General features: G+C 43.9%; 2 protein-coding genes across 2 annotated transcripts in view; one reads left to right on the top strand and one right to left on the bottom strand.

The window, feature by feature from the left end:
• mtmr7b (myotubularin related protein 7b) overlaps nucleotides 1–2,689 on the top strand; it is a gene marked incomplete at both ends in the record, with an annotated part of 15,884 nt that extends 13,195 nt beyond the window's left edge. The window contains 3 exons of the mRNA XM_083655861.1: nucleotides 98–232; nucleotides 1,032–1,158; nucleotides 2,351–2,689. Coding sequence (XP_083511987.1) covers nucleotides 98–232; nucleotides 1,032–1,158; nucleotides 2,351–2,689 — 601 coding nt within the window. The remainder of the gene's footprint in view (nucleotides 1–97; nucleotides 233–1,031; nucleotides 1,159–2,350) is intronic.
• Nucleotides 2,690–11,793: 9,104 nt separating this feature from the next.
• Nucleotides 11,794–12,500, bottom strand: part of vps37a (VPS37A subunit of ESCRT-I) — a 9,808-nt gene continuing 9,101 nt past the window's right edge. The window contains exon 12 of the mRNA XM_083655451.1: nucleotides 11,794–12,500. This exon is cut by the window's right edge and continues 112 nt beyond it. The gene's annotated coding sequence lies outside the window, so the exon portion shown is untranslated.

The following is a 12,500-nucleotide window of genomic DNA, read 5'->3' on the forward strand; positions in this document are numbered from 1 at the left end:
TTAATATAGCCTAGTGACCTGGAGACTGTCAGTGTGTGTTGTTGTTGACGTCAGACTGTCATGTTATTTGATGGTGTGTTGTTGTTGTTGATGGCAGGCTTTGCGAGCGGAGCCACTCGGTGTGGAGCCGGCTGTGGAAGGACCGAGCCGAGTACACCAACCCCCTGTACAAGGCTGAGCAGAGCCAGAGCCAGGGCGTCCTGAGACCCAACACCACCCCCTACTGCTTCAAGTCAGTTACTGCACCAAGGAGGGCCTTGAAAAGTCTTGCGGATTTTCCTGGCTCAGAACGGTTCTTTTGGGGGTGACAGTAAACATGAGCGGTCCGTTCGTGCTTACGGTCGTGCTTGCGTACGTTTGACTGTTGGGTTAGTGTGCAGGCAGGCTTATCCTGAACACACATACATCAGTCACTGTCACAAACTATGGAGCAATGTGTTTTTACAGCACCCCACGTTTTAGAAAAGAAGCCATTTGATATATATATATATATTTGATATATATATAAATATATTGATCATGTTTACACGTTAAGGCTATTGTGTGCAATATATGATTTCTGAAGCCATTTGAGGTTTTCTGTTTCAGTTGACTGTATGACATTTGTAAAAGGACCTGATGTGCTGAGTTCTCTACACTGGTGAAAATGTTTTTATCTTCAGACCAACCATTATAACCACTAAAGCCCAGTGATGTTTTTTGAACGTACAAATGTGGGTCTTTAACTTTGAAATTCTCTCAAATGATACAGTCAAATCAAAATGCTTTAGTTTGAGTTAGTATGCAGTCAGGGTTATCTTGAACTCAAATATATATCAGTCACTGTCAGGATTGTTTTTGGCTTTGGGCCTTTGGGGGGCGCTAAAACCTCTTTGGGGCACCAAAAATGCCTCTATGCAGGAAAAACCCTACTGTAATGTGGTTTGACTGATTCCTCCGTCTTTTCCCCCCCCGGCCCTCCTCTCTCTCTCTCTCTGTCTCTCTCTCTCTCTCTCTCTCTCTCTCTCTCTCTCTCTCTCCTCGCGGTGCAGAATGTGGAAGTCTCTCTATCACCACGTGGAGAAGGTAGCACCCCCTCGCCAGTCGCCCGCCGACTTCCTGTCCGCCGTGAGGGAGGAGTCCCAGCAGCTGGAGGAGGAGCTGACCAATCACCAGGAGGTACCGCCAGGAGGAACCGCCCACCACCACCACCACCACCCGGGCTCCAGACAAGGCATACAACACACAGACACGCCTCCCCTCACCAAACCACTCTTTTTCCAACACAACAACTGCAACCACACACTTTCAACAACTTCCTGCATTCCAATAGGAATCTTTGTGCAAATGGCGCGTTGTCCCACGGTGATAATCTTCTTTATTATTATTGGCTAAGTGGTGTCTGTCTGGGTGTCTGAGCGGTGTCAGTCACGATTTGTGATGGAAGTGATGATGTCGTCAGTGATGTCACCTGAGCAATTGTGATGTCATCAGTGATGTAGATGTAGTATGAGCCGATGGCACACAGTTGCACGATGGCACCTAGGTGGTGGGTGGGCGGTGTCTGTCAGTCACGATTTTGGGAGCCTGTGGAGCGGGCGATTTCCATAACTGCAGCCATGGCGCATCATCTCCAGAGTCTCCAGCCTCCACCCCCCCCCCCCCCCCCCTTTAATTACCGTAAATGTACTATGGCCCGTGGAGAAAAACAAGTATTTTGCTTTAAAGAAAAGTATTTGAACTGAAACTACTATAGGAATGTTTACACAGGGGGTCCCTCCATTATGAACTTAGTTGTTGTGGCATGTTGTACATTTTGCCCAACATATCATGGGCACGATATTACATAGAAAATGTAATGGTTGCTTGATATCGCAGTATACCTTAAAATGGTATATCATTACATCCCTATTGCTGATAAAGCTCTATTTGAGACCGGTCAGTTAGTATTAGGGGTGTCAAAAATAATCGATTATAAGATGCATCGCGATGCGGACGTGCACGATTCTGCATCGATTCACAAATGTCAAATATCGATTATTTAAAAAAAAAAAATAATAATAATAATAATCGAATAAAATATAATGGAAGTACATGCAGTTGTTTATTTGGATCATAATACAATGCAATTCCAAATGCACTTTTATTTTAAAAGTCGCCACACAGTGAGAAAAAAGAGAGTGAGAAAAAATAAATCACGTATTGGGGAAGAAAGTGATGCATCGATTGAAGATGCATCGATAATCGTAATCGACTCGAATCGTAGCCCTCTGAATCGTAATTGAATCGAATCGTGAGGCCAGTGAAGATTCACAGCCCTAGTTAGTATATAGAGGATGTAAACTTGCTCAATTGCTTTTCCTCCCTGCAGAGAATAGCAGCCCTGACCGGGAAGCCAATCACGTGGGAGAAGATCCAGGTTCCGAGGCGGAGGACTAGCCAACTGCGGCAGAGGCACCGCGGGCCGGACCCGCCCACCACCGCTCACACCCTTCCGACCGCAAGCCCCGCCCCCTCCGGCCCGCCAAAAGACCCCGCCCTCGCCCTGCCTCTGGGAGCGGCCGCCCAGGTGAAGGGCGACCTCTCCCCCTGCAGTGACCTGGAGTCGGGCGTGGCGGACCTCAGCAGCCGCTCCTCCAGCGGCGCCGATGACGCCAAGGACCCGGACGAGCCCGCCTTCGTCGCCGCCCAGCCGAACGGAAGGCGCTGAGGACGACGACGAAGGATTCCCAAAAGTAGACTTTCATTTGAGTGGGAAAACATGGAATATTATCCAGGCTGGCGGGAAGCGGAGGCACACTATCTGAAGCATTACAGACTGGTTTATTCCAGGTTCCTCATACACACCTTTCATACTGTAGTAGAAGAACTTTGACTGTGGTCTCCTGTGCTTCTCAGTCTAAAGGGAGTTCTAGTATGTAGTGAGAAAGCAGGACACATCCTGTGTTTTTATGTTGTTTTTGTTGCACAAGGCCCTACTGGACTACATTTTATAAGTGCTTTTTTTCCCTTTCTTTTCTAAGATGAGGTCAGTTAGATTGTGGTCCGTGGTCCGTTTAAGGAGCGCACTGTCAGTGACTAGTCAGTAAGGCCTATGGAGGAACAACAAGAGGTGGACAAGTGTCGCATGGAATCAAAAAGAAAATGGCGTACGGCACAGGCGAAATGAGGATTGTCATTAATTTGATGAAAACCTTTTTTTTTTTTTTTCAGTTTTAGTGGGTAAAACCTGTCGCTGTGTGCGCGAACCAAGCCCATTTTTAAAATGTCACAAAAGTGTTCAGCAGGCTTTCTGAACATAAATTGATGCTAAGATGTATTGCATTTTGATATTTCTATTCGGTCTTTCCAATTTGATCCATCACGTTTCGCATAAAACTGCTCCGACGGAAGCCCAGCTATAGGCCAATACTCAGGAGGACTGAACGGCAACGATGATGTCCACTCCTAGTTTCTCCTCCCAGGTCTTCCTTTATAGCAGAGGTTCCCAACCGTTTCCGATTCATGGCCCAGTTGAAAATGTCAAAATGTTCGCGGGCCACATCCGACTGTAAACGGTCATCGTCATCCTTCGAGTGTCCTCGAGATCTGAGATGCACGCTGTCGCCACTGGATTCTGGTGCTCATTGCCCCGGTCAGTCCTGGATCCTGTTAGAACATCTGGAGATGTGAGTTATACATTTTTACAAATATGTTCTCAGAGCACGTTTTATTTTTAATGATAAAAGGAGCTGTCCATCAGCACCACACAGAAATCTGAAACTAAAAGTGAGGGTCTGTCTGCAATACGCTAATTAACAAATAACTGATTACAAATTAAATAATGGTATAATTCAACAATGGAGAAATGCATTTTCATAAATAATAATAGTAATAAATTCACTGAGATTGTAATGCTTTGCAAATGATTTGGCGGCCCACTTGCAGTACCTTTGCGGCCCACAGGTTGGGAATCGCTGCTTTATACTCATCACTGGATTCAACACAGCAGGGGTCTGAACTGTTACAGCCCCCAGTTATGTTGAATCCACTATAGACGGGTTTTCGCCGAAGTGTGTTGCTAGGCAACAGCTTGAACCGCGATCTTATTTCCTGTCAGCTATCGTATTAGCAAACACTGCAACAGGAAGTAAGCTAGGGGCAATTATGTTGTTAAGTTAAGTTAAAACTGTGTATAGTTCAGCTTCCATGAGTGCAGACACAGTGGAAGCAGCAGAACCCACCTGTTTTTCCTACAGGAGATGTTGAGAACAAACCGTACCTCCACGAGGTTGATCCTCTTGCTGCTCTTCCACAGCCTTGGACCAAATGGACACGCTCAGAAGATGCAATTCAAAGCACCATGGCCCAGTATGGTGTTTTGTCCTGTAGTGGAAAGCTGCTCCAGGGGTAGAGATGATGGGCATTTCAAGCAAAAATGCTGAAAGCAACCAGTCTGCAATTTCACTCGTCGTCTAGTTACAGGAATTAATGTGAACAAATATATTGATCGTGTTTACACGTTAAGGCTATTTTGTGTGTGCAATGTATGATTTCTGAAGCCATTTGAGGCTTTCTGTTTCAGTTGACTGTATGACATTTGTAAAAGGACCTGATGTGCTGAGTTCTCTACACTGGTGAAAATGTTTTTATCTTCAGACCAACCATTATAACCACTAAAGCCCAGTGATGTTTTCCAGACCTCATTATATACAGTAGACATGGGGTTTTCAAAGTCTGAGACTGTGGGCCTCCCCCAAGACAAAGCTTGGAAAAAGGAGCCCCCCTCGCTCAATTCCTGGAGGAATCCAGTGGATTCCTATGGATCATATATGTTGTTTGACCCCCATAGACTCAACAATTAAGCCAAGATAGCCTGATATTGCTGATATTGCTGTTTGACATACTTCAGATACACCAAATACATAAAAAGTCTGTATCTCTTTAACCAAATCACACACATTTAGGCTATTCTATCAACATTTCTTTTTTTATTCTACATTTAGGCCATCTCCTTTTAAGAACTAAATGTAATATTCTTTCACTTCCATTCACTGAGCCTCCCCTGAAACTGCTTGGAGCCCCCCTGGGGAGGCCCGCCTCCCAATTTGAAAACCTCTGGTGTAGACTGTACTGTACGTTTGACTGTGCATTCAGATTTGAAGTATAGGCTCGTGATCCGTAACATTCCCATTCCCAGTGAGATGAATTGAGAACAACAGCAGCATCTGAACGCTTCAGTTCACGTCCTTCTCAGGTGGAGGGATCCGTTTGCACAGTGTTTGGTGACCACAGCTATGAAAAGGGAACCTGATTTTTTACTTTTTGTGACCAAATTCTGATCATGGCCGGCTAAACATATGGATTGAGATTGTGCTTATTTTGCGTTCCAGACAATTCGAAACTTTTCTGACAACCTATTAGAAAAAGTACACTTTTAAACGACGCTGACCTCAATCTACCCCGACTTCACAGAGAATCAGTTGTCTGACATCACCCAACACACAGTAGTAGTGTGTTCACCTGGATCACTTTGAGGTCGGAAATCGGAAATTTCAACTGAGAATTTCCGACCTGTGAGATTTCTGGAACGCAGCATTAGACCAGTAAGTTGTGTGATCCTTACACACTTTCTCTACAAAAGAACAGGCTCACACTTGCCAACAAGCATATTTAGCAATATTAAATGATGTCAAACATATTTGCTGTCAAGTTTGATCCCATTCTTTTGAATATGTTAAACATAATAAACGCCCCAAGTCTGGCCCAAAAATGGTTGAACTACTGGGTTGGTTTGGTCCTGTGATGATCCAGGGAAGAAGACAAATCTGAGCCTGGTTTGGCAAAAGACTTCTTAGCACAAAGATCATCTCATCCATATTGGAGAAGGGTAGACGGTTTTAACAGTTTGATATGAAACTGCAGAAATGATATGCTTGCTTCTTACTTTCAGAGAGAAAATGATGCTTCAGTTTCTACCTGCCTGTAGTTAAACTTGAACACATCGCCCCCTGGTGGTCCTAGTGCTAAAGGGCTTTGAGGCTAAACCTGAGACATTGTAATCAGAAAGATGTCTATATTGATGTATGAGCATCTGTCACTGGACGAGTCTGATCGCAACATCCATTTACTCCAAAATGTCAGTTACATGTTCAACACCATTGCCAGTTGGTTCGTGTATACCAGTACCCAACTGTGTTGGCAGCACAGATTCTTTTACATGTAGTCCCATTTTAATCTGTGATTTAAAGGGAACAATTTTGGTGGAATAATTTATCATTCCTATTGCCCACAACCGATTTTAGGAATAACGTATTAGTTTCATTCATCCCAACATTAGTATTCCTCATGCACTGAATATGGAACACAGGGATTACCCCCCCCCCTCCGCCTCCTTGTAGGAATACGATGTAAACATACAAGTGGGTGAATCAGATTGAGCCAGTGCGTGATGGGTCCTGCCTTGACTGAATCTATTGACCAGTACCTGTCACTGTAGCCTGTGGTGTGTGTGTGTGTGTGTGCTCCGTGTCCATTGATGTAAATGATGTATCAATAAATGCACTGTTAAAGGGAAAACACAGTCCTGTTCTTTATACTGGCTCTGATGTGTTCTTTAACCCATTGATACCTGATGCAGCATTTGTGTGTATCCCTTTAAGACCGCGTGTTGCGGTTCGCGGTCTTAAAGGGATACACACACAAATGAGGGATATACACGCAAATGCTGCATCAGGTATCAATGGGTTAAGCAGACAGCTCCTCCAAGCTAAGAGTAGGGAGGACAAACCCGTTTGTGTGTTTTTCTGAAAAACATATTTGTAACAGTTTATGATGCACCTATCTTGTTATATTTACTAGTATGTGGCCAATAAACAACAAATCAAAAGTGTCCTGGCCAAAATCGTGCATTTTTTTGTTTTAAATCAAATTTTAAGGGGAAATTAGGATTCATCACTCATTACATTGCCAAACGCCTGAAAAAGTGGGCCTCACGTCAAATGTAATTCATGCCTGGAAGGTCTTGGAACACCCCTCACGCCCACACCCCAGCTCCGATTGGGCTGAAAATTTGCATGGATGTGGGTTATTATCTGGGCAAGGTCATGGGCAGGTTGCACAGTACTTGAACCACCTGGAAAATCCTGGAAAGTCCTGGAAACCACCTGGAAAGTCCTGGAAACCACCTCATGCCCACACCCCAAGTCGGATTGGGCTGAAAATTTGCATGGCTGTGGGTTATTATCTGGGCAAGGTCATGGGCAGGTTGCACAGTACTTGAACCACCTGGAAAATCCTGGAAAGTCCTGGAAACCGCCTGGAAAGTCCTGGAAACCACCTCATGCCCACACCCCAGGTCGGATTGGGCTGAAAATTTGCATGGCTGTGGGTTATTATCTGGGCAAGGTCATGGGCAGGTTGCACAGTACTTGAACCACCTGGAAAATCCTGGAAAGTCCTGGAAACCACCTGGAAAGTCCTGGAAACCACCTCATGCCCACACCCCAAGTCGGATTGGGCTGAAAATTTGCATGGCTGTGGGTTATTATCTGGGCAAGGTCATGGGCAGGTTGCACAGTACTTGAACCACCTGGAAAATCCTGGAAAGTCCTGGAAACCACCTGGAAAGTCCTGGAAACCACCTCATGCCCACACCCCAGGTCAGATTGGGCTGAAAATGTGCATGGCAGTGGGTTATTATCTTGGCAAGGTCATGGGCAGGTTGCACAGTACTTGAACCACCTGGAAAATCCTGGAAAACACCTGGAAAGTCCTGGAAACCACCTTGAAACGACCTCATGCCCACACCCCAGGTCGGATTGGGCTGAAAATGTGCATGGCAGTCGGTTATTATCTGGGGAGGGTCATGGGTAGGTTGCACAGATCTTGAACCACCTGGAAAGTGCTGGAATATCCTGGAACTACATGGAAAGTCCTGGAAACCACCTGGAAAGTCCTGCAAACCACATCATGTCCACACACCAGGTCGGATTGGTTGGCGGGCCGTCGGGCAGTGTCAGTCACAATTTGCGTCACAAAAGTAAGTCCGATACCACGCCAGCCCACCCCAAAACACACACAGACTCAGCATAGCGCCACCTATTGGCAAACACAAAAAGCAGTTTATCTTGAGAACCACTTGTCCGATCGACTTCAAACTTGGGGAGTGTGTTTAGGGGGACCTGATGGAGTGCAGTGACACATTTTGTGCAATTCGACACAGCGCCACCTACTGGCAAACACAAAAAGTGGTTCATCTTGAGAACCATTTGTTGGATTGACTTCAAACTTGGGGAGTGCGCTTAGGGTGACCTGATGGAGTTCAGTGCCCGAATTTTGTGCTATTCGGCACAGCGCCACCTACTGGCAAGCACAAAAAGCAGTTTATCTTGAGAACCGTTTGTCCGATTGACTTCAAACTTGGGGAATGCGCTTAGGGGGACCTGATGGACCTGATGGAGTGCAGTGTCGAATTCCGTGCAATTCAGCATAGCACCACCTACTGGCAAACAAAAAGTGGTTTATCTTGAACAATTCATCTCATCGACATCAAACTGGGGGAGTACGCTTAGGAGACGTGATGGAATTCAGTGGCGTATTTGGTGCAATTCGGTATAGCGCCACCTACTGGGAACACAAAAAGCGGTTTATCTCGAGAACATTTCATCCAATCAACTTCAAACTGGTGGAGTGCACTGCTGGGATCCCAACAGAGTGCAGGACACATGCATATCAATACACAGACCTTACACACACAACACAATACGACGCCAGGGCCCCACCAAACTAGATTTGAAGGCCGCATAGCGGCCTGATATCAAGTGAAATAAAAAGGCAGACTTAACTTGAATTATAGCTGCTGCTAGGAGTAGGGTTTAATTAGTTTAACAGTTTCTGCAGTTTTGCAGTCTTTGGACTTCATAATTGGCCATCGGTTGCAGTATACAAACATTTCTCCTGACTTGGGCCCACATTTCGGTGAAAGTTGTAAAGCGGTAGCGCGTATGCCTGATTTGTTATGAATTTTCAATTTTTGAAAATTTAGACTGTAGCGCCACCATCAGGACTATTAGCGCCAAATTCGCATTGACAAAGTTTTGGCATGGGACTGGACCTTTGTCCAAAGTTTGGTTTATTTTCATGCATGGGAAGTCCAACCTCGCAGAAGAACAACAATATTGGCAAATACAAACAGTGGCCCTGCCGCTGGCCCACCCACTAATTACAGGCCTATATGTTTTTTTTTAAACAAGTTAAACTGGTGATGTTCATTAAGTTTCAAGAATCTGAATTATTTCACTAAAAGAAGTCGCAACAATAACATTTAGGGATATTTGGAGTTATTCCCCCGACCAGCGAATCAGTTATGAAGCACTGCAGAGATAGCAGAGTTAGCAAAGTAGAGTATAAACCGAAACAGTAAAATAATGCTGATATCTGAATGTACAAACAGGGAAGTGTAGCATTTATTGGCATCTGTAACTGTGGAGGCACAGTTTCCCTAAAAATAGAAAAACTACATAATGGGGCTTTAAGGTTAGGGTAAAATATCAGGGTAAGCCAATCAGAGGCAGAGTCGGGCGGGCCATGCCTTCACCATAGTAGGACATATGTTGCTTCAAGGTATGTCCTTCAATTTAAAAGCGCGGCATCAGATTTTTTTAATTATAATTTACCCCCCACTCAAAACGGCCCCGCGATCCATGTTTGGGTCCCGACCCACCAGTTGAAAAACCCTGATCTAGACCACATTTGTCTATTAAATGGTTAATGTATGCATTACCCAACATTTAGCATAAATTAAAGGTTTTAGTTATCAAGACATGTCAGATCTAGTTACACAGATACTTAGTTAGCCTTAGAAATAGGTATTTTACAACTTTCCTAACCCATGATAACTTAACATACAGCTCTGTTTAACATTAAACCTCTATATAGTCTCAAAATGCATTTGAAATTCATGTTCAGCTAACTGGAGCATAATACTGCAATTATGGATTGGGGCTTTAATCAAAGATCATTTACTGTAGTTCACATTGACAAAGTCAGATGGGTCGCACCTCCACTGCCTCTGAAGATAACTGTGTGCATAGCCTACATCAGTGATACTCAACTTGTGGCCCGGGGGCCAGATGCGGCCCACGACTGGCCCCCCATCTAAGAGATGTTTGATTCATTTTCTTTTTGGAGAGAGCCTTTATTTATGAAGAGGGTTTACTCTGAACAGATTTGAGAACTGAATTGAAGTGACCAAACTGAATTTCTAACTTTTCTTGTTTATTGTTATGGGGAAGGGACTACAATCCACTACAGAAGAAAATAATATTATTAATCTTAGTTTATTAACTGGCCCCTCGCCTCCTGTCATTTTGCAAAAGTGGCCCCTGGTCAAAGCAAGTTGAGTATCCCTGGCCTACATGAATTCCTCCATGTTTACCAATAGATGGATAAATGTGTAAAACAATGTGTCAGATAGTCAAAAGCCAGGCTAATTAAGAAATGTATTGTATCAGAACAATGTATGATAATCCAGGCAATTTGCTTATTTGTAGGCTACATCTATTCATACTGTCATACATAAGTTTATTCTGTGAGCTTATACATTATAACATTTGTACAGACTACTTTATGTAGCCTAAAAATATATATAGATATTCATGAGGAGCAGAATAGAATGTATGTAAAACAGTATGTCTAACACTTTTGGGAGGGGGTGTGTGTGGGAGGGGCGTCGAGAAAAAAAGGTGAAATTATATGTATTATTGATAAACCAAATCCTGCCTCATCATAAATAGAAATAAAAGGAAGGGAAAGGGAATACCCATGGCATTGTGTTTCTGTAAATCATTCTTAACCTTTTTCATATTAAGGACTCCTAATTTAGTTCACCATGGGGCCATGGACCCCCAATATTGGTTTCTCAGATGCAAATCAGATTTTTTTTAATGTAGCCTAGATATGATTTTGTTCAGAATTCCATATATATTAGGTTGAGAGAGACAACAGAGAATCTTGAATCCTCTCCCCTGACCCCTCATTGAGAAGCACTCCACCACTGACTTGTTTGTGCAGAGAGAGAGGAGGGAGGGGGAGGGGGAGGGGGAGCAGAGCAGCCCAGCTGGAGCCACTCTGCTCTCGCGCAAATGAGGAAAAAACAGGGGGGGGTTTTTACACGGCGCACTGCACGTTTTGACACGAATAACAAAAAACCCCCAAACGAAAAACGAAAACTGACTTGACAGCGTTCAAGAGAACAAGTTGGCGGACAATTTCATGTGTTCACATCGCTGGTCCCTCAAAGTTGAAGTTAGTGGCGAGGCGAATGAAGGGAAATGACGCGATTTTCGTAGGTATAACCCAAACAAATCAAAAGGAACCATTCACCATGACGTGTACACAGGGGTTGGCTATAATTTAAGTGACAGACCAAAGGACAAATCAAAAAATCCAGTTGGGAATCCACTCTTAAAGGCGAGGAGTGACGATTTTTTGTTGTGCCGTTTTTATTCCAGCGGGCTGAAACGCTGCATTTGCTCCTCTAAACAGAGCTTGATTTAATTTATTATTTCGGCCTTTTTCAAAATTATTTTTTCATTTTGTAGTAGTGATGGTGCATATTTATCGATACAACCCGTGTTTTTATTTAAACATGACCCGAAAGTATGTTTAATACTAGATTGAAATGAGCCAAGAATGCAGAAATCTCCCATAGTGATTACATTACAGCGTGGTTAGAGCGGTGGGTTTGTCCTGCCTACTAAGAGAGAGAGAGAAAAAAACACTGTCTTCTGAGTGTAAATATCACAAGAACAAGAGGTTTATTCTAAACGCTTTATTACCCTAACAAATTAAATAAGAACATATAATACAAGGCGTCTGAGTCTTTGATTACAATAAAGCCTATTATTAACATTTAAATACAGTATCCAACATCGTCGATTATGTCTGCAGCGTTTTTAACGTGACACTCCTCAACATCGTTTCCAAATTGAGTGATACTCGTCCAAAAAAGTTCATGTCCAGAGAACGTTTGGCTGCTCTGGTGGTCACTAGTGGAAAGTGAACACTGATGTTTAGGTTATGTTCAAAGACATGTTGTGAAGGTGGGAAATTTGACAGACAACGCAAGAAGCACACATCATACGCCTCAGTTAAAGCTTGTGTGTCGCTCTTCATCTGCAAATCTCCCACATTAGAGATGTTGGTTTGAGAAACAGTTGACAGGACATCGGCAGCCCTGGGATAAACCGGATCGATTTCAGCTCGAGGTCTGGGATGAATCTTTCTCCGATGTAAACAGAACCTTTACGGGGCAGTGAGAGTTTTTGTCCGATCAAAAAACAGTCCGTTTAATCATCAGAAAGCGAGCGAGCGCTAACAGAATTCTGATTGCTTTCTTCTGTCTGTGCAGACTGCGCCAGCTAGGAATCGGGGCGGGGCGGGGGTGGATCGTCTGGTTCTCCTACGATCATTCTTCAAAAAAAGTTTTTTATTTTGTTTAAATCCCGACATGGGCGCTGTGATGGGCTTCTCTTTAAGCC

This window comes from Poromitra crassiceps (genome assembly GCF_964638095.1).
Source record: "Poromitra crassiceps genome assembly, chromosome: 19".
Taxonomy (NCBI): domain Eukaryota; kingdom Metazoa; phylum Chordata; class Actinopteri; order Beryciformes; family Melamphaidae; genus Poromitra; species Poromitra crassiceps.